The following is a 23,440-nucleotide window of genomic DNA, read 5'->3' as shown; positions in this document are numbered from 1 at the left end:
CACTTGCGGTAGACGCTATGTTGCGGCTCGGGGGGATGAGTCGGTGTATCGTGATACACAGAAGGGAGAGAAAAGGGCGGGGTTCCTTTAATCTTCGCGGATCAAAACGTAGCGGTACGCTACGTCGCCACGAGACCGCCACAACCAATACTCGCGTACGAGCGCGTGATTGCTCCGTGTGTTCGAGTGGAAGCCTAACGGCGTTTCAAAGGGGGCGAGCGACGCAAGGAAAATTGCATTGTAATTAAAACCGCGGCGTCTTTGTGGGCCCCTGCTCGAAAAATGCACGCGCGAACCCTGAGTGCACTCGGACTGTACGCGTGATCCTACCCGCACGATTGTAAGCGTAAAGAGGACGCCGGTTGATATTATCGCGGGCAATAATCATTTACAATTGTTTCGTCACGCATGCAACGGTTGCAAACGGCGTGTACTTTTCCTATGCGAAATAACGCACTCGCGACGGAAGGAGTAACGAACTTGGCAATGACCATGCGGAGGTTGAAGGCAACTCGCGAGAACGAAAGTTTTACGAAGCCAAAAGAAACGAAAGGAACGCGCTGGCAGAGAGCGAAGCTCGCACCGCCATGCCATTGAGAGCGAATTCTATTTAAAACAAAGAGAACTATTGGGACGAGTAACGAATCTTCTTTACGATCCATAAATCAGCGGTAGCCGAGTTGGAACTTTAATTGCGTTCGAACGAGTGGCCCTATTCCAATTTTCTTATGACGGCTCGACGTATAGAGCTTCCTCGAGGAGTAACTTTCGAAAGAAGAACCTGCTTCAATGAATGTACTCGCGGCATTCGCTCTCCGAGATTCCACGGACAATTTTACACCAACCCCTGGTCGTTTAATTTTTTCCGCAAATATTCCGGTCTCTTGAGTCACTTCCGACCAATGAAACACAGCATACACAAGGTTAGCCGTTGATTTCAAACGAACAATCCTCGTTGAAAGTGTTTTCAATTCGCGTCCCAATGTTCCTTTGAAGACGAACGAGGGGCACGCTCGAGTGTTAGCCCAACCGCGTCGATTTGGCGTCACTTGGACGCGGTAACGCAATTTCATCGACCTGTGGGCGGGTACTGACCCTCGCAAGCTTCACGAAAAGTCATGGTTTCGTTCCACCCTGTCCCTCGGTTTCGCTCGACCCTTCGAATAATAAACGGATTGTTAGCATTGATTAAAGCGCACTGCGGATGAGATGGTCCGTCCGTAGTTTCCGTTCAACGTTTCCGCTCTCCCTCTGCGGTCTGTCCCCGCGCGGATGAAGCCCGACCCGATTCCTCGGGAACACGTTGGTGTCAGAATGGTTTATGTCTTACGCATCCCCGGGAAATTGCTTTCGATTGCTTTCGACCGATCGAGGTCGAAGGTCGCGGTGACCAGACCGCTCGTAAATCTTAATTAAGAACCGCTGTGACGCGGCGTGGCGTCTGTTTACTGTCTCGGAATTTGTCGGAAAGTGTCTCACAAAACGTAGAAACGTGGCGATGAACTATCTACATAGAAGGACGAAGACGGAGAATAAGAATACCACTAGCTATATCCTAAAAGCTATCTATCAAGAAAGGCTTATTCGAAAATACGAAAACAAAAGAAGGGTGCTTACCTAGATGTAGCATCTTAGAAAAATGTAGGAGACGAGTTTCTTGTAGGAACAACAAAGTCTGTACTTTCTTGTTAAGAAAACAGTCGTAGCGATTCTTGATCGGTTAAAATATCACCGGGTTCCGCGGCATCTCTGCATCGACGTCCCCGCATTTGTGGCCGGACGAAGGGAAAATAACGAGGTCGTCGGTTACTTCCCTTAACAACCTCGAGGCAACGCCATGATTGTCGCGCGGCAAGATGCGTCGTCCACCTTTTCTTCCCTCTGTTCTCGTTTTCGTAAGAACCTGACGTAGCGATACAACCTCCGCTGGCTTTCTAAAGACGGCTTTTCATTTAACCGCTTCGTATCGCGAGGCGCGTCCTTTTCGCGGCTTGACTCGAGAGCCTGACAGAGCGCTCGCCAACCAAAAGAACAGGCCTCCATCGCATATTATGTCGGCCTAACGCGCGTGACCTCCACATAATGGAGGCCCAATGTCCTCTCTTTCTCGGGCTGTACGTTCGGACAACTCTTGTAACGAGCTGCCTCTCGCATCCCCGTCGGACTCTCGTTCTTGCGTAATGGAAACACGGTGCCTGCTGGATTTTAATTACGAGAAAGAAGTAACTACTGGCGGTGAACCACATCTTCCTAGGCTCAACTTCGAGGTCATTGGTAAATATTAAAATTTTCCTAACAGGAAAAAGAAGAGTTTTTAATTCATTATCGTTGATTCTGTTGGTATCCCGTAGTGACTTCCCGCGCCGGAAGCATCATCCAGAGTGACAAGTGTCCGCGTCGCTTTTTCACTGGCGACAATTAATTACCAGCGAATATCCCTAGCCATGCGATTCAGGGATCCATCAGAGATCCATCAGGGACCCAATGCCATGTCTCTCGTTAATGCGTGTAATTAACGAATTGCGATCGCTAATTACCCACACGACTACGAAGAATTTACAGGTGAATCGGGGTGCATCGGTACGTGGTGCAAGCTCGAATTTCTGGGCCCGCTAATTACACTACTAATCTGATTAACTAAACACGTTTCTCCGTCTTCCGCTCTTTTTCCGGCAGCGGGGGTCTCCTTCTTCCCGCAGGACTTGAACCGACTGGCTCGCGTGTCTCTCGCGCTCTCACGTAAAAATGTCGTTAATGCGATCTACCCAGGTGGTCTCCACGGTTGCGAGTCGAAACCGTTTCGGACAAATTGCAGCGTGACACGCACGCCGGCTATCATCCTCGTCTCCTTCTCGTGTCACGAGTCGCCAACTCGACGATCGTTTCCTCAGACGGGAAAATGTTCGACAAACCAAGATCTTAATGCGATCATAACAATAAATGATCAGATCATAATAGGAAGATTTCCAAGAATACACGAGGTTAACGATAGTTAAACGATCTCCCACGATATAATTGTTCCTTTAAGAGACAAAAGATTTAACGGTTCTCTTGAAAGCAACCCCCAACGTGACCTAATGGTCTGCGAAACGAATGCGGAAAAGATCCGAACTGGGTCCATCGATCCTGCAATGATATAACCCACGAAGCCACGCCTTCGATAGCAGTGATTTAATTTCGGAGACTCATCTTGCAGATTGGGGGAGCAGCAACTTTTCAATCAGCCGTCAAGTCCGCGGTCGCAAGGGGTGGACCACATGGCTGCAGACCACAAGTATCTTGGACGAAACACTATGAAATTCCGGTATACATACTGGGGTGGCCAACATTATCGGCCAGAAGCATCTCGGTCGAGAATGGCTACACGATAAAACGTCCGATAACAAAATTGTTGAGAAAAGATATATACTGCGATCGACAGACCATTTCCATTTTGAATCGATTCAATTTAAAAGAATCCATGCGAATGTATTCGATATAATATTTACATTTTCATTTGAAATAACTGCAGCCGCAAACGTTTAACTATCCTGCCAGAAATAACAGAAATTGTTTTATTTCTCTGAACGCATAGTTTTATACGCGAGATTCGGCCGTCGAGCACGCGATAATCGTCGATACATACGTTCGCCGGCATGGCGTACTTTAAAAATAATTATTTTAATTACGACTTGGCATCCAGACGCTCTGAAGATTTTTGAAACGGGCGTCCTCGATGTAGGAACAGCGGAGGGACCAGACAGAAGAGACAGCTGACGTGCTTGAAACGCCAGGCAACGACGGGTTGGCGAAGGGTAACCGGGAAAACGGTGAGATTCAAAGCCAGTTTAATCCACGCGGCCGAGCCTGTGGAAATATTTTCTTAACGAGAATATTCAATTTTCACGATCGATTCGCCGGCGTTCTGGCCGCTGAAAATTATTCGCGCACCCTCGCCGCTTCGTCGCGACTCGATATCGGTTTCAGCCTCGATTTTCGACGATAGCGTCGGCAGGCATCGCGTCATATAGGCAGACAGGTAAGTCTCCGATGTACGATACAAAGCGATCGGAGGTAGACAAGGAAACGAAGACAAAAGGCCGCAGATACGACATTACGTTAGACTTTAAGAACGTTGTCTATTTATCACCAAGGTCAAAGAAAATGGGTGGAAAGAACGCGAACGAAGGCACGCGAAAAAAAGAAGGACACGCTGTCGGGCGAAATCACGGCGAATGAGACGGCCGACGAATTCCTACGGAATTCCTGAACATGGAAATCCGACGAGCACACGTCGATCCAACCACAATATATCGTGTGTCCGAGAGAAGGCCTCACGCTGTCGGCCATTCCAAGAGTGACGGGAAAGTTTTGTCGATAGCGGCGCGCGTTCCCCCGAACCTATAACGAATTCCGATACGCCGGTACGGCTTTAATATCTCGCCACACCACGCCATTAACACTTTTATAATAACGCATTATATTATATAACATGCCGGGGCTCATTAATGCGCGGTGTTCAACGATTCGTTGCGCGGCCAGAAAAATTTCGTCATCCCGGCTCGATCAATGGACGTGCTTGCAACGATGAATACGCAATATGATACGCTAATCCTGGCATTCGGAATATTACTAACGCGCCGCATGTTCGTCATTAAATTACTTATTAATGCGTACCGTTTAATTTCGAACAAGCTGGCCGGCTTAATAAAAGCAAACTGGACGAAACTGTACACGCGCTGTGTTTCATTCGCACCCGAGAAAATTCTGCCGATCGAATTTTGCGTGAATTACCAGCTACGATTATATCGCCTTGTTTCGTATGAAAATAACAACGGGAAAATTTCTGCGGCTGATCGACGATAACGATAACGACCATAGCGGCGACGACGATTATTTCATGTTCCCAGCAAATGGCATAAATACATAGCCGCGTGGTTTGCAGCGTGGCTATGGGGTCTCCGGGTTAACCAACCGAATAGAAGTATGATTTATAAGAAGAAGAAGAAACGAGAGTTGTTACGACCGTTCGCGGAGAGACGCGGTCGCGAGGAAAACGCGTCAGCGAGAGGCGTAAATTCTCGCTACGATTCGGCTAATCGACGCCACGAAGTAGTCGTTCCCCGTGTTTCGGTTAGGATAACAGGGGTGGTTAATTGAAATTAACACTGTGTTAACAGGTTAATATGATAGATATATTCAACAATGAATTATACAATCTTATGAGCGTCACAAGTATTTGACGATGAGTACAGCTTATGCGTTACAGAAAATGTGACCCGATTTGACGATATCTCTCGATGAGATAGTTGGACTTTGCAAACGAATTGATTTGAAGGTAGAACCGTGGTAGACTTACTGACTGTTCGGACGATGAAAAAAGACTACCCCGAGAGTGACGACGCTGTGTCAGAGGAGAGCTAGGAAAGGGTGTGTCTAACGCACGGGATCATCGGATTCGTAGATGACAGTTTTTTGGCCAGGAAAGTGAGGGTACTAGACATTGTTTCTATTGGCCATTACGATTGTTGGTGGACTAGGAGGGGTCTTAGCCGCCCTCGATAGAAGGTTTGTGGTGGGAAGCATCGCACGTGTGAAAATAACTAATTTTTAAGTGTTTTCCGGACACAAACCAGAGATCTTGGAAAATACTTTCATAGAAAAGATCCTTGTTCGACCTGAGAGTCTTTAGTTCAAATTTTCTAAGATTTATGGTCGGTCCTTGAGGTTCTTTAGAGTACGCAATAAGGATGTGCAGACATATGGTTGCCATCCCGCTCGCGATGCGACGCCTGGTCCAGGTAGAGAGTCGGCCGACGTAACATCCTCCCCCCGTTGAGAGGTTCCCGATCAAATGGTATTGTTGATTGTGTCGGAGTCATCTGGGGTCGATCTGATCGGCAGTGGTACCAGCCGCTTGATGCTCCGATCCAGGGCGCTCGTTGCAGTTCGAACGGTGGCCGTTCGTATGATGCTGTTTGCGCCGGGCTGGACCTTGATGAATCTGCCCATTGCGTTGCCATTGCGTTGGGGGAACGTTGTCTCCTCTGAGTAGGATGATGATGCCTTTTCGTGTGCCGTGACTGCCTTACTCCATCTTTTTTGGATATTCAACTCGTGTTGATACTCTTGATGCTCGCTGGAGACGGCTGGACGGAGTGTCCCTGAAAGCTCGATCTCGCAAACTTGTTAGTCTCCGATGAGGAAGTGACTGGGAGTAAGGATAAAGAGATCGTTTCGATCTGGAGATATCGAAGTTGGCGGTCTGGAGTTGAGGATTGGTTTTGATTTTGATAGGGAGTGTGTTTCGCGTTTTAATTGTATGAAGCTTGTTTATGACGACACGTCTGAGATGTCGTTTGAAGAATTGCTGCTAGCTTCCACAATCCGTTGAAATGAGGCGAGTTGAGAGTTGTGAAGTGCCATTCGATCCATCGGTCGGCTAGAAAGACTGACCCTTCGATGAGCGATGAATCTTCCCAGAGACGCGATGAAGGCCTTGCTTATGAGATCGTTGACCAGCTCGATGTGGACTGCCTGAACTGCAAGACGTATAAGTTGGATACGAATACCTGGATTCTGCGGTGGTTGCGATCCTTTCGCTCTTTGACGTAAACGATTTGCAATAGATGATTCCGAGGTTGATGAATGGGCGAGATTCCCTTCGTAGAGTACGGATTACATCTGAAAATTACTGAATTATAGTGATTTGACAAGTTTGTTGTTTCTGTCCTGTTCGGAAACTCCTTGTAGTTTCGATCGCTGTGGTTCTCGTCGTTTTAGGAATTTGCGGTTGTGTTTTTGGGCCCAGGAAGTGTCGTTTTGTGCCTTGATCCTGGAGGTATCGTGAAGCACCTCTGCCCAGGAAGTGTCATGGAACACCTCTGCCCATGAAGTATCGTAGAACACCTCTGCCCATGAAGTGTCGTGGAATGTCTCGATCATGGAGGTGTCGTGTAGTACCTCGACCCAGGAAGTGTCATGGAACACCTCTGCCCAGGACATGTCTTGGAACACCTCTGCCCATGAGGTGTCGTTGAACGGAATTCCTGTGTTGCCTGATGCTGAGTCGTCCAACACGATGCGGAGTTTTGTAGTTGATTGGGAGGTTGGGCTCCCCCCGATGATCCGCCCGAATCGCGCTCTCTTAGTGATGATCCTTGGCGGAGAATGAGCGTTGGGCGTCGTGACGCTGGACGTCGTAGCTGTGACTTGCCTTGGCATTGGAGAATATGTTGGCGTTATTGGAGCCAGGGGTGACTCCAGTGAGATCCTCGTGGTTTTCTCCCGAGACTTGTCCGATGCAGCAATGGTGGTGACAACGTGATGATTATTCCGCTTCGGATAATTCGCAGATGTGGCCCCTTTCGGAAATGGCGAGAGTGGCATCTTCTTGTTATGTTCAGGAAGGTGACTCTCCGATACGATACTCCTGCTCTCAGATGATACAGGTAACGTGCTGTAAGACAGACTGAACATTGAGATGCTGATTGAGGAGGAAATGTTCCTGGAGAATCTTATCGTGGATTTCGAAACCCCTGCTGTAGGTTTTGATTCGAAATTGCCTCTGTTGTCCTGAACGGGATTCAGTTTATTCCGGTCCAGAGGATCGTGAGAGGTTGTCTTCAAGTCGCGTGTTGGCGAAGAGTTGCGAGTGTCAGAGGTTGTCTGATTCAAGGCGCTTGCTGGCGTTGAATCGGATTGTTCAGATAATGATAATGCGAAATTGTTTGTCGTCGAGTCGCGTTTTGGCTCTGAGTTGCGAACGTTAGAGATTGTCTGATTCAAGCCGATTGGTAGCGTTGAATCGGATTGTTCCGATAATGATGACACGAAATTGTTTGTCGTCAAGTCGTATGTAAGCGATAAGCAGTGAACGTTCGAAGTTGTCTGATTCACGGCGTCCGGTAGCGTTGAATCAGAATTTTCGGATAATGAGGACGCGAACTTGGTCGTCGTTGAGTTGCGTGTAGGCGATGAGCAGCGAACGTTAGAGGCTGTCTGATTCACGGCGTTTGGTAGCGTTGAATCAGATTTTTCAGATAATGAGGACGCGAACTTGGTCGTCGTCGAGTCGCATGCAGGCGATGAGCTGCGGACGTGAGAAGTTGTCTGATTCAAGACGATCGGCATTGTTGAATCAGATTGTTCAGACGATGACGCGAGCCTGGCCGTCGCCAAGTCGCGTGCTGGCGATGAGCAGCGAATGTTCGAGGTTGTCTGATTCAAGGCGATTGGTAGCGTTGAATCAGATCGTTCAGATAATGATGATGCGAGCTTGTTTGTCGTTAAGTCGCGTATTGGCGATGAGTTGCGAACGTGAGCGATTGTCTGATTCACGGCAATCGGTGACGTTGAATCAGATTGTTCAGGTAATGAGGACGCGAACTTAGTCGTCGTCGAGTCGCATGCAGGCGATGAGCTGCGGATGTCAGAAGTTGTCTGATTCACGGCGATCGGTATCGCTGAATCAGATTTTTCAGATAATGAGGACGCGAACTTGGTCGTCGTCGAGTCGCATGCAGGCGATGAGCTGCGGACGTGAGAAGTTGTCTGATTCAAGACGATCGGCATTGTTGAATCAGATTGTTCAGACGATGGCGCGAGCCTGGCCGTCGCCAAGTCGCGTGCTGGCGATGAGCAGCGAATGTTCGAGGTTGTCTGAATCAAGGCGATTGGTAGCGTTGAATCAGATCGTTCAGATAATGACGACGCGAGCTTGTTTGTCGTTAAGTCGCGTATTGGCGATGAGTTGCGAACGTGAGAGACTGTCTGATTCACGGCGATCGGTGACGTTGAATCAGAGTGTTCAGGTAGAGACGTTGCTACCGTAATTGTCGTCCGGTCGCGTATTGACGATGAGCAGCGGACGTTAGAGGTAGTTTGATTCACAGCGATCGGTATCGTCGAATCAAATTGTTTGGGTAATGATAATGCTACCGTGATTGTCGTCCGGTAGCGTATTGGCGATGAGCAGCGGACGTTGGAAGTTGTCTGATTCACGGCGATTGGTATCGTTGAATCAGATTTTTCGGGTGATGAGGACACGAACTTGGTCGTCGTCGAGTCGCATGTAGGCGATGAGCAGAGAACGTTAGAGGTTGTCTGATTCACGGCGATCGGTATCGTTGAATCAGATTTTTCGGATAATGAGGACGCGAACTTGATCGTCGTCGAGTCGCGTGTTGGCGCGCTGCGAGTATTATGCAATGAACTTCGCGTGTCATGCGACGGAATCGGCGCTAGACTCGATACGAGATTCTCCATCGGCGGAGTATGATCATTGTTACTGTTATTATTTAGATTATTCTTACGTCTCTGGTAACTGCTGGAAGTATTGCTGTTGCATTCCGATAGTTTTGGATTCGCCGCTGCGTTGGAGGCATCCGTTGAGGAAGAATCAATGTTGTTGAGTCTAACCAATCGTATCTTCAGGTCTGTATAGACATCCAATAAGTCCTCAGGTTCGTTGTCGTCGATGTCGAGCAATTCGTTAACGACAATGTTGAATTGTTTCCAATTGTCGTCGACCAGTGTTTGATAAGATTTTAAGCTGCCCTTGTTGCGCTGCCCGGACTGTTCGTATTGGTCGAGTAGTCTCCATATGGTCTTGAATTCTTCGCTTATATCGTCGTACTCTTGTTTCAAGGCGATGAGTCTTGCTTCGTTTGCCATGTTTTGTGCCGAAGATGCTTCGTTAACGAAGGTGGTACTTGTGATGTGCGATCGGTGTTTCCCGATGCAGAATTGTTCCGGCTGCAGTGCTCGCTGGTCACTGTGCAGCGGGATATCGTGATGTTCGCGAGGAAGGCGTTCTTCCCGAAGATCACTCGTGTTGTAGTGACTGAGTTTGTTCCGACTGCAGGTTGTCGCTTGTCCCTGTGCAGTGGAATGTCGTTGACGTACGTTTCGTGAGGAAGGCGATTCTTCCCGAGAGTGACGTGTTTTGTCGTGCGATCGAAGTTGTTGAATATCGTTATGTTTACGATTGTCCAGTTGCGGCGGGAGGCTGCCTGGTTGCGTCTTCAACCATCGAATTATGCCTCTTCCAAGGTGACGGTCCCTTGACGTTACTGACTTCGCTGGAGTGGTAACGCTTCCGCTGCTGGTTATGTTGAATTCATGTGGCACTGTATGGTAGTGGGTGTCACTGGTGTGCACTTTTCACTTACCACTGAATCCGGCTCGAAGGACCAAATGTTACGACCGTTCGCGGAGAGACGCGGTCGCGAGGAAAACGCGTCAGCGAGAGGCGTAAATTCTCGCTACGATTCGGCTAATCGACGCCACGAAGTAGTCGTTCCCCGTGTTTCGGTTAGGATAACAGGGGTGGTTAATTGAAATTAACACTGTGTTAACAGGTTAATATGATAGATATATTCAACAATGAATTATACAATCTTATGAGCGTCACAAGTATTTGACGATGAGTACAGCTTATGCGTTACAGAAAATGTGACCCGATTTGACGATATCTCTCGATGAGATAGTTGGACTTTGCAAACGAATTGATTTGAAGGTAGAACCGTGGTAGACTTACTGACTGTTCGGACGATGAAAAAAGACTACCCCGAGAGTGACGACGCTGTGTCAGAGGAGAGCTAGGAAAGGGTGTGTCTAACGCACGGGATCATCGGATTCGTAGATGACAGTTTTTTGGCCAGGAAAGTGAGGGTACTAGACATTGTTTCTATTGGCCATTACGATTGTTGGTGGACTAGGAGGGGTCTTAGCCGCCCTCGATAGAAGGTTTGTGGTGGGAAGCATCGCACGTGTGAAAATAACTAATTTTTAAGTGTTTTCCGGACACAAACCAGAGATCTTGGAAAATACTTTCATAGAAAAGATCCTTGTTCGACCTGAGAGTCTTTAGTTCAAATTTTCTAAGATTTATGGTCGGTCCTTGAGGTTCTTTAGAGTACGCAATAAGGATGTGCAGACATATGGTTGCCATCCCGCTCGCGATGCGACGCCTGGTCCAGGTAGAGAGTCGGCCGACGTAACAAGAGTTCTTGTAGCACGCTGGCGAAACGTCAAAGGCAGAGTTCGAAATCTGTGCCGCGCTCATTTTTAATTTATTTACTAATAAATTTTATTTACACGTAATATTAACCAAATAAGAGTAGAAGACATATTACGGACTGTTGGTATCGTACTGTTAACACATTTTTCCAAGTTTTCAAATGTCTCGATTAATCCGAACTACGTTTTCAGGTAGGCAGCGCAATAAATCGTTCAGAAAATTCAATCGAATCGGGGCTGCGTGTTCACGTATAGGTTTTTCTCCTTCGTTCCACCAGCACGAAACAGAAATGACAGGCTTTCGGGCGCCCATGGGCACTCTCTCACCGATCAAATATTCCTCACGTTGCCCTCTCGAGACGGCTAAAGTAAACTGTACAGCCGCGAGACCAATAAATTAAATAATAAATTTTTCGACAACGCAGACGATTCGCCGCGCGATCTTCTCCTCCTCTTTTCCTATCTTCCCCGTGCTTTCTTTTCCACCGTCTGACGAGAAATAAAGTGGCCGTAAATCCCGTCTCTCTCCCTCGGCTCCGTTGGATCTCGCGTTACTTTCGTTTCACAAGCGTACGAGTATTTAGGCTATTGCCCACTACTTACCAGGAATATCCGAGAATCGCGTATCTTTCCACCCCACTAAATTCGGGGTCGAAGAGAAATGACCGTGAAACGGCGAACGATACCGTGCAGAGATCGTTAAGTGCATCAGGAGGTTGTTATTTCTACCGGGGGAATGTTACATTGCAGTGGAAACGACCGGCCTCGAGTCAGATAAAGGTCAGAGGGACAACCTCCGGGCAAATTTCTCATTTCCGAAGGAGATGTGGACCGTCGGTATTCCAGGCGCCACTAATTTTGTCGCAAGTTAATTAATAAGAGACGCTTGCTCTATAGGATTTCAACGATGTAGCAGATAAAGTTTCATCGCGTAAACTAAATCACGTCGCATCGCGTCGTTTACGCTTCAGAGAATAAGAATTCATGGTAGCAGGTGTCAAACGCTCAACCAGGCCGGAAGAGGAGACAATATATGGAAAAAACCACGTTACGCGTATGCACCTGGGAAAACGTGTCGACGGCCAGCGAACCGTGACGAATTCTCCGTTTTCGATCGGGTTTAGATTAAAACCATATATCGGAAACCGAGAAACAAACGATGTAACTTTTCGGTTTCATGGCAGGCCGCTCGCCGATTTGATTTGTTCATCGGTGCGTGAAACCAGCGACTCTATATAACTCTCTCGATTTACTCGACGCATGGTCGCGCGCGGGATCTCGCGAATTTTTGCAAATTTCCCCGAAACAAAAACAAAAGAGTGGAAAGAGAAGGGAGAGGGTAGTTCGCGCGAGTGCGCGGTTTCCCAAACGAATAGGACAGAGAGTAATTATTTTCGGTCCGAGGCGGGAGAAAGGAAAGCTCTCGCGTGCTATCCACCGAACGCATTTTGCCAATAAAACTATAAAATCCAACGGCTTTTAATTTTTTATACTATCCAGGTATTCCTACGCGCGCCGTAAAACCGAGTCCATTGTCTCTGGTTTGGTATTTCAACGATTTAAATGTCCGATACGTCCAGCAGGATGCCTGCGGACGTCCAAACGTTCATGGATTAATTTACACTCGGTTTTCGTGGAGGTCCGGAATTTGATGGAATTTTATAGGCCGCTCTCTATCGTCCCCCTAAATATTTCGATTATTTTTTCTCAAAAGGTCGCGCCGTCCACTCTACATCAGCGGATTCACAATTTCTACTTTTCTTTTTATCGAACATAGACGTTACGATATATATTTTCCTCGAATATGGCGAACATGAACGGTTCAGCGACATTCTAATTTTTCCGCCAATTCTTACGACGTTGTTTAATCGTTATGAAACATGGCGCCAATTCGAGGCCGCAGACAACGCGAACGAAATCGCGGTTGGTCGCGACAAATGTACGAAGAATACAAAAACCAAAGAAGGTTCCTCCTTTCCGGTACATAATGATTCGTCCCGTTTGTCGGAGCCGGGCGGCGACATTCGTCGAATCCGATTAATCAAATCGAAAGATTCTTTCGTAGGGCGCGTTACGAAGCAATTAAAGCGCAGGATTAATTGCGACCGCACGCCGGGAAAAATAAGTCCATAAATTAACGACGCTCGACGTTCTGCTTCCTTGCTCTGTTCCCTCTCTCCCTCTCTCTCCTTCTCTCTCACTCTCACTCTCTCACTCTCCACCCCTCACCACTTCTTGTCCCTGATTCACCACGTCGACATACTCGCCTCGCTTCCATCCCTTCGTCGAGCGCCGACAATCTTTTCTCTTGCCACGGATAACTTATTGCCCGGACTACGCACTATGCATTTCCGAAGCGATTAAGTTGTTACCCAATTTTTTTTATCCACTCCCTCGCTCCCTTCAACTGGCAGATTCTCGTCGAAAGACTTCTGAAAACTTTCGCCGTAGTTTTCAACGTTTCGGGGACACAGGATGAACCAACGAATGGGCAGAGGAATCAAGGGGAGATAACAAATTCATCTTTATCCCCTTTTGCCGTGTAATTACAGTCTGGTAACAATAATGCCGTTCGAATTGCCTATAGAATTTCGCCAAAGTTATTTCTCGTCCGATCCTATCCCCGCTCGTATCTACAAGGCGATAGGAGGTAGGTAGATGGTAGAACGTTTTTATCGTCGATTTCACCGGTACACACCTGACCACGGTTGCCGCCGTTTACGTTTACGTAAGGTAGAACGCATAGCTCGGAAAATAGATACGTATCTACGGCGTGCTAGGCATCCGCTATGCAAATCGCCGACGTGAAAGTTAATCTTTCGCGATCCATTGCAACGTTCGTTCGACGGTAACCGTCTTCTTATCTTTTATTGCCATTTCCAACGTTACCCGGGCGCGAACGAACGATACCGAGGATATTTCAAGCGTGTACGAACGGCCAACGTCCTCCTTCTTCCTCTTTGCTATCGTTTTCCAACAACAATTTCCACGAAGAAAAGGAGATCGTTCGTGCACGGTTCGGTACACCGAAACCACGAAATCCGAGTTTTCCGTTGCCCTCGGCCAGATTGTTTACGTCGATCGAGCTATCCGTACCTTTCGAACCGCACCTCCTCCCTTTGAAGCTAAGTGCGCGAATGGTACGCCCCAAATTTGCACCATTTTCATCCCGTCCCGTCTATTCAATCGGAGAACCGCGTGGAAAGACCGCGCCCTCGTTACGCGTGGCGACGAAACGAAACGACGCGGTTCGATGGTTCGCTTTCCGCAGAGGGGTAGCTGCGAAAGGGGGCCAGAAAAATTCGAACGACGGAAAACGCTGACTACGAAATAACCGGCGTTGTTGAGGGACGACGTCGCTTTTTTTATGTGACACAAAGTAGCACTTTGCCAAATGACCCGAGTCTTTTTAGGGCGTTACCGGCGCCGCCACCTTCGACATCCACGTCGCGAGAATCACGTCACGGCACGAGCGGAAGTTCGTTCGCTCGAGATCGCAGCAACCCCGTCCAACGGTTCCGTATGTCTGCACGCGTCCGTGTCGCAAAGAATAGGCGACCTTAATTCCACAGACTGGAGAAAAATCGATCGATTCGACGATCGAACAAAGCCGTTTCGATAATTAGGAATAAAGTTGGAGACAATCGCGTAAAATTGCATACTGCCCGGAAAACGTCCTGTTTTCATCCGTAGCCGATTTCCGTCATTTCAACCGGGAATAGAACGTTTGCTGCGCGAGAAGCCAGCAGGTACGCGACGATATATCTGGTTTATAAATATTAAACCGGGGGTGGTATCGTCCCGGTCCCTGAGAAGGTATCATAACCTTAAGACGTCAGACCGTGCATTGAAGGGGGATCAGAAGGATTTGCGGAAGGTATCCCTCGTTCCACGATATTACCCCTTATAGTCGCCGACTTACACTCACGAGAACATATACACTGCGACAGTCTAACGTACACGTCAAGCGCTATCCATAAAATTATGACGCCACTGCATTTATGACTTCTGGCAGGCAACCTATCCCTGCCTCGATTGATTCCTGGAACTAACTTATCGTGAATAGCCTTTTCTCCAACATGATCTTCAGAGAATCGTCGACCAAGTACGAGGCTCGCGAGGGCGTTTAAAGTCGTCTAATACCATTTGGAAACGATTTATGTCTCTGAAAGACGTTTCACATAGATAAACGATAGCGTTAGGATACAATTTGTTTCACGATCGGAAAATAGAAAGGCATCCCTCTGCTGTTCATTTGCCCGGTTGCATCGTCATATTCTTGGCAAACGACGAGGAAATTCTTTCGCTGAAATAGAGTAGAAAGGTCGGATTCAGCGCGGTGAAGCGAGCTGCGCGAAACGATGCTTGTATATTAAGGAGAATCCGCGCGGCATTCGAGACACTCGACGAGACTTCGGAAGTTTCATTTGCACCCTCGCGTTCTTCGACGTCATGAAACACGCTGGGGCTTAAGTTGCTACCCGAAAACCGTGTACACGACTTCTCGTTATTAATTACTCGAAAACTCGCTGCTCCAGCCGTACACCCATCAAAACAACGCGCCGACATGAGTCTCGAACGCTTGAGCACAGATTTACGGGGAGGCGATCCGACTAAATGGATCCGGAGACCGGTCAATCATTTTTCAGACGGGCCAAGATAATTTTTCACTCGAACGTCTTGAATTTTGCCTGACAGCCTGATGAAAACCAAGAGAATTCCAGTCTTCTGGCGAGTTTTTCAGCGAGAATATCTAACGAGACACGCGACGATACAGCACGCTGGCGTGTCGTCGTCAAAGCGAGGCATTGTCACCGCCGTTTGAAAAGGGCGCTTGGAAACGCCGGGGGAAAAGAAGCAGAACGGTGTGCTCCACGTCTTTGGCCGCGGATATCGCACGGAAAACGCGACTGAGAAACAATGCACGCTGAGGAACAGGGAACACGGCTTCGAAGAAGGAAGACACCGTAAAGAGAGGGAAAAGAAAAAAAGAGAAACATCGCTGGAAAAAGGTATGAGAATCCCCCGGCCAATTTACCATAAACTTGGAGGTTTATGGAGGGAAAGTAGCCGGATATTACCGGAAGGAGCGCGAGAAATGCGAACCGCGGTACCGAGAGCGCTACTGGATAAGAATATTAGGCGTAGAAGAAAAAAAAGGAATATCGGAAGAAAAAGGGGATCGCGTTCGGCGGGTGAAGAAGAGGGGCCAGGAAAAACAGAAGGGACGAGGGGACTGAACAACGGAATTAAAACGCAGCCGGGTGTACTTTCTTCTCAGGCAAGAAAAACGTAAAACCTGCATACGCCGTCGCTGCCTCCAGGCCAGCTGCCCCTTGTCGAGAATTTATGAATGCTTTATTTAATTTGGGATTCGAACTCCGCGTTTTTCCGGCCAGCTACAGTTTTTCTTTGAGGAACACGCAACATCACGGCGAGGTATTATCGGTAACCGGTCGCATATTCGTAACTAATTTGTAGCTAATGTCTAGGACGTTAATTAAAAGGAATTCTTTCGTTCTGTCGAAATTCCTTATTTTCTTTTCGTCCTTCGTATCGATAATTTTTTAATACCTCGTCCAAAGAATTCAGCAACGCCCTTCTTCACCCTTTCCAGACTTTAGCTCCTGCATCATGTCGTTAACGATTACGACGAAAGTTGAAAGTTTCCGCTTACTCGCAAAGAATACATCGCTGTTTTCTCTTTTCCCCATTCGAAGGAGTTTTCTTAATGCTGACGAGGCTGTCGCATGTAACGAGTCGAACGATTAAGGAATTTTCCATGACGAATGACCGATCCTTCACCAGGCGATCCTTCGCAGAAACGCTGGCGAGAAAAAGCGTAGAGGCGGCCGTACTCGGTACAAACATGCAACCGCTTGATAATAAATGAGAATTTTTGGTCGGGCAGAGGGGTGCCGAATGGAGTGGAATGCGAGTGAATAGCGGGAGACGATGCGGATGAGCGTGGAGGACGTATACGAGGAACGTCGAGGTGGTCGGAAGATATCGGAGGGGTTGAAAAATTAAACAAAAACAAAGGGTGCGCGCAATTACAATGAAGGAAATAAGCAGGCATTGATAACGCCACGAATCAAGAGTCCGAGCTAACCGACAATGGGATATCAGAATGGCTATTATACTCGGCGTAGACTCAATTATTTTAAGCCACTTTTGTGCCGCGCTAATGAAGCGAACAAAGCAGAATATTAAACCAGCCTCCTATCCTTCTTCCCTTATCTGTCCCCAACGAGTCTACGACGCTTTGCGTTCGTAATCTTCAACTTTGCGCTGCGAGGATCGATACGCGCCACTTCCGAGTACCATTTTCTACGCCAACGTACCTTAATCCCTTCGTAATCGTTTTTCTAAGGACGTTACAGCTTGGTGAAAACGGGTTTCTTATCAAAGCAAAACAACTTTGTAAAGAGAATGTATCATCGAGGCTGGCAAAGATACAAGCAAGCTGCGAAACTTGCAAAAAAGAAATGCGAGAAATATTCATCGACCTCGAAGGTTACGGAGCGACTTCCTACGAAAATAGCGAGAACACTGAGGCGCGATACTACTCAAGAAGTCATCGCACCCCGGTGTAATTTCTGCACGGGGTGACTCGGCGGATTCTTTCGACTCGGAAGAAACCAGTTTCTTCCGCACCATCGAAGCTCGGGGTTCTCCGAACTGACTGCATGGAATCACCGCCCGGAGAAATATCGAAAAGGTGCTCTGTCGTAAAATTCACCGAGTATAGTGGGAGATTTGAAAGGGATGCCCGATAAAAGACAAGTGAGAGCGAGAAGGAGATACCGCGATGCAAATCGATTGCCACGCAACGGTATTTACTGCTTCGTTGGTTACTTGTCGGTAGCAAGACGTCTTGAAAACCCTCAGGAAAACCTTGTTAATTAGACGTCCAAAGTAAAGCGCGAGACGTAAGGCAACGACGGGACCGGGAAGAGAAATAGCGGAGACGTTCTCAATGTCGGAACCCCATAGACATGACTTTAATTCCGGGAAGAAGAGCGATGTCTTCCAAGTAAAATCCTCCTCTACCGCGTTCAAGAGGTTCTCTCTGCTCGTTTTCAATAGCACACATAATAGCATTATTCATCTGTGGGTCTTCGTTTTTAAATTGTCCACGGTAAAATCGCGAACAATGGACGCGACTGGGCTTATAACGTTCTCGCGTGTATCTTACGTCGGTACCGCGTGTCGCAACTCCGTCTCCTATCGTCTTCGGAATATATCGTGAGAAAATCGGGATACGCGTAAAACGCGTAGACGCGCCGCTCGATTCCCGAGCAAATAATTCACCGGTCGGACAAGACTTAATTATCTGCTTTTTCTCTTATTACTCGTTGTCGTCGCACGAGCTCGATTTATGACCATCCCGATAAAGTCAACGGCTGTACATTAACATTACGTAATACTTGTACTATCTCCTGCCGACTGGAAAACGGCCACGGCGAAAATAAAAGAGGGGCACTCCGAGCATTTTCTACGCTCGAACGGTTGAGTAATGGCGAAGGGTAGTTCGGCACGGACGGTGGTGAGCGCTCGATGGCAATGCTGGGAAAAAAAGAGACGGAGGAAAGACGATGTTGGAAAGGGGGTACAAATCGGCCGTGAAATCCAAGATTTAACCCCATCTTCCTGCGCGAAGGCGACGAAATCAAGCCCCTCTCGGCTTACTGATATGATAAACACCGAAAATGACAGCAGCCACCCCGCATCTTTCCCCCTTTTTCATCCCTCTTCGCTTCTCCATCGGTTTCTGCTCGTCTTCCCAGAGCTCTTCGAGTTAATCACGTCAGGCAGGCAGACCCTCTGATTAAAACGGGCCTCCATCCCTTCTTATTATTATTGTTATTAGAGGAACTGAGTGCAGGGCACTCGGGGAATCGCGTCAGAATAGACGGCTCCGTTGTGTATACGTGTGCCCTCATAGATACACGTGGACGAACGTAGACACGGAGGGAGCAATGTGCACGTTTGCTCCCTGTACCTTCTCCTAATCGTGCGAATTTTCGAGATTATTAAATGGCTGACGGGACTACGAATGAATCTTGTTTCGTCCGTTCCTTAATTAACTTTCCTCGCCGCGCTATCAATCGCCCGAAATATATCGTGTTGAAACTTCGCTCGACGACAACGGATGATTTGTGATTTATTTGTACGTTAACGCCCTCGTTCCCGTCGCGTGCGCAATAATTCTAATCGCGGCGCAAATTGAAAGACGCAATCTTGTATGAATATTAATCTATCGGGTAAACTCTGTATAATCGAATTTGTCTCCTTGTAGCAACGTTTTTTCGGAAACGGTGCCTATCGATCACAGAAGAAAGTCACCGGGAATTCAGAACCGGTTGCAATGCGGTAAATTATATACGCTATCTATCTCGCCACGAAGTGGCAAATTATATACACGATATCTATCGTGTATAATTCGCACATATCGTGTCACATTTTCATACCGATAAGTAAAGAGGCTGCATTCGAAAATTATTTGGAACCGGAACCAACAGAAACACACGGTAATCAAGCAATCACCAAGAGCAATTTTGTAGAAAGTGTCCACTAGCGATCACTGGATGACCACGGATTGGACACTGTCCGCGGTAAAGTAGTAGCGTAGTTGACAAGAACAATTTTGGAACAAGTGACCACCAGACCACCACGGGTAACCACGAAGTAGACGCTGAGTTGGCACCGAGCACTTGACCAAATAACAGCTTAGAGCATGGAGTAAATTAGGTTCGAAAGCTCATAAAAATCGAACTCATAAGTGCTATATAGATCAAAAAACTATTCCTAAAAAATACGTTTTTACCCATTCTTCAATGGATCACGGTGATCGATGTTTAAACCTGCAGGCATCTGGTTGTCGACAGGTGTTCTACGATAGTTTTGCATTTGATTTGAATATTTCTTAATAAACTGCATACTAACAAAGTACTACATACACTCGTGTCACGCCATCAATCGGTGCCGCCAGTCGAAGCTTTAATTTAAGATCTGGTTTCATCGTGGAAGCTACCGAACAAATGGCGTCGTTGGATGCTAACGGAAGTAGACTACCGGCATGTACGCTTCAAAACTCGTGCTGTTGAGCAGCGCGGAAAGCTACAGCCGTTGCTGCGGAAGATCGAATTGCCGATCGAACGATGATCCGGTTTCACGGGGTAATCTATCCTCCGAGCGGCCGATTATGCTAATAAAGCTGGCAGCAATAAGTAACGTGGAACGATCGTAAATCCTGTCGGGACTGGTGAACACGCGCGCGTACACAAGTGTGACGACAGTAGCGTAACCGCGAGGCGGCCTCGTTCTGCTGCGTACGTGGATTGCTGCGTTTTAACCGATTTGACAAATACGCGTCTGGCGATCAGATACAATGGCAAACGGTAATGTACATTATTTCGTGCGTAGCTCGTCGCCTGTCGCCGCTCATCACCGCCTGGCACGTCGTCCGTTGAGACATGTCATTTCCCGTGACTCGTAACTTTGTTCGTAACCCGGGGTAGATTTTGCTTCGCGAACAGCCGCGATGCCAGGCTATTTCGTTGTCGAATTTACGTGCGATTTTTTTCTGTCTCTTTAATTGTATCATCGGCCGTGAAAAGCACACGGACCGACAGGCAGATCAACAAATAATTACACAGAGGTTTTGCGAGCTTTATCAGCTATCAGGGTCGTCGACAGACGAAACAAAACGAATTTAAGACCCGGCTAGCTTCGAACGAAGTTACAAACGCGAGTAGAGTATCCTAGAATAGACGAAGAGGGCTAAACGAATACGACTGATTACGCCACTGGCACGGTGCACGCAGGTGTGCGAGCTGGCAGGTCGAATTATCGACTCGACCAAGCACAGGGAAACACGTCGAAGATGTTACGTAAGGTCGTGGCAAGGAGGAGTCCACGGTCGAACAAGGAAAATCAGATGGAGAACAAGAGAAAAGGGCGGGGAAGAAGGTCCGGAGCAAGAGCAGGAAAGAAAAGAAAATTACGACTTCGCGCTGGACCCCGACGTTACGAAACGACTCGTCGTATCTGGCACAGCGATGATTGCTGGCTAGCATGGGCTAATAACGGCCGCGGACATAACGAAGGGTTATGTGGATCACGAGTTTGTTATTGGCTCGCTTAATGACTCGTCCACTCGTTCTACTTGTCTGCAGCCGAGTCTACCGCGTGAATGCCAATCTCCCGTGAACGCCGATATAGCAACACGACTCTGCAACGCAGTGCGTCCCGTCATCCGAATATATCGCGTACAAAGTGGAACGGGCGAAGCGGAATTTCAATAACCGTTTGCGAACCGGTCCGATGAAAATTCTAACGCGTCCGTAAATGGCCGATAGTTGCCTCGAAACGTAAATTTTCTATCGAATTTTCCACTTTCGATGCTTCCCTGGAGATCGAGTCGTGAAACGAGTTGCTCGATACGAAAGAACGTGGGTAGAAAATAACGAGAGAAGAACGCGTTACAAGGTGCACGCGATTATACGTCTTTGACAGCGAATCTTGAGCAAGTATATGTATATCTTAATCTTGGGGGCCAGTTCGAATGCCCAGTCAACCGGACTAGTCGGTGGACTTTAAATGAGAAGCATCGTTGCTCGCTCGACCGACTCTACCGACTCTGGACAAGTTTTATTCCCGCGATATTGCAAACGCCTACTACTCGTTATTTCTAACTACCTATCCGTGCGACCGTTTAAACGCTTTGAGGCACGTAAATTGCGTTGTAGAGATAGAGAATTTGCGGCGCGAGCCGACTGCCTGGATTAATAAACGAAACGTCGGTATAGATGCGCGACAGAGGAGGTCTCTCTTGAATCCAGGAAATTTCAACGAAATTTGTGAAAGTTGTGAAAGAGACGGAAAAGAAAAAACGAGCAAGACGAAAACGAAGGATAGGACTTGAAAAAAAATCGAGCTTCCCTTGGGAATACCACTAGAGCTTCGCAGTTTAATTACTATACTCGTTCGGCAGTTTCCGCGGAGCAAAATTGTCGCAAAAACTTGTCGACGTTTCAGGTTTCCTGTGGACAAACTAATTTGTTGTCCGGTTGAAATTACAGCTGAACGCGTGTCTACGAGGGATAATGGATTTACTAGGACGGGAACGTGAGAACGTTAGATACCGGTATCATCATCTAACGTGGCGTATAATTATTGCATTTATATTCACTCACCATCGATATTAGACGAGGATTGATCCACGCCTGCTGCATGTTATCGTCGAGATAGCGCTTTGCTATCCGGGCGATGTTTTCGTGAGGCTCTTTCCTTTGAGCTGGCACCGGAGCCGGGGCGTCGACGTTGGCATTGTTTCTGGAACAAACGCGAGAGAACGAACATGAGCATCGTCCAACGTTTCTGGGAACCGTGTTGGCCGCATAAGCGGGCCGTGGGCGTGATTACGCTCGATGACAGCGATCGGAACGTTTCTCAGACGAGACGGACCCACCGGCGAAGCAACGGAGTACATTAACATAAATATTAGACAAGCTGGCACGTGAATCACGTTTGTAATTAAACCTATTATTAAACCGGTCTTAGCTGTGTAAAGAGACCCTCTATTACGTAGTACGATCGTTTTCCTCGAAAGCAAATATTTCACGGCACAGTACAGTCTCGCGTCATCCAAGTTTCGCATCACCGAGCTGGGAATCACGTTCCAAAATGCAATTCTAACCCTTGCTTTGTCACGCTCGTCTCTCCTTCGAGTCGTCGCAAGTTTAACCAACTCCGTAGACGAGCATTCAGTTTTCCACAAATCACCAGGGGGCCGAGTCTATCTCAAATATACGCTGTCTATTTCACGGACGTTACATTCTTTTCGAAACGCTTTAGCACGTAATTCGGGTTTCGTCGATCATCCCCCGTGATTCATGGACGCGATCGATATGGTCCGTTTACAAGTACGTAACAATAGATGGACGCGACTGGTCGTATTAACGACATAAACGGACGCGTATTAACGAGAGGAACCGATCGATGCTTTGGAATCTCAGCGGTGACAAACTAGGGGTTAGTGGGATTCTCTGGCCTATCTTGGCAAACACTATTATTTACTTCGATGAGTTATTAACGCGAACGACGTTTGACGGAGAACAGCAATCGGCGCGCGATACCGCGCTTGTGGGCCAGGAGGGCACGAAATTAACGGTCTCCTGCTCTCCGGCAATGCATCAAACCGAATCTATTGTGCGACCGCCACACCATCACCACCGTCACCGACCATCGTCGCTGCCAGATTGCACGTCGCGCCTATTGCACGCTGAAACAGTTCGCAATTAGGAGACCGACAACAATACGGATCGTGCCACCGCCAGATCATTACGTTCCGCATGGTTATCGTTCGCGATACCTTGATTGGCTTCATCCGGAATCTCGATTGACCGTGTCACCTATCTCTAATCCTCTAAGA

At 47.7% G+C, this 23,440-nt stretch overlaps 1 protein-coding gene across 4 annotated transcripts in view; it reads right to left on the bottom strand.

Annotated features, from left to right (window-relative positions):
- Positions 1 to 23,440, bottom strand: part of LOC139989737 (uncharacterized) — a 264,324-nt gene that overhangs the window by 177,534 nt on the left and 63,350 nt on the right. For all 4 annotated transcript variants that reach the window (XR_011800397.1, XM_072008278.1, XM_072008280.1 and 1 more), the window contains exon 3: positions 22,203 to 22,341. Coding sequence is in view for 3 of the 4 variants with exons in the window: in XM_072008278.1 (XP_071864379.1) it covers positions 22,203 to 22,341 (139 nt within the window). In the remaining variant the exon portion in view is untranslated. The remainder of the gene's footprint in view (positions 1 to 22,202; positions 22,342 to 23,440) is intronic.

The sequence above is a fragment of the Bombus fervidus genome, chromosome 8, assembly GCF_041682495.2.
Source record: "Bombus fervidus isolate BK054 chromosome 8, iyBomFerv1, whole genome shotgun sequence".
NCBI classification, from domain to species: domain Eukaryota; kingdom Metazoa; phylum Arthropoda; class Insecta; order Hymenoptera; family Apidae; genus Bombus; species Bombus fervidus.
The sequence above is the reverse complement of the archived record's forward strand: the minus strand, read 5'-3'. Positions and strand labels throughout refer to the sequence as shown.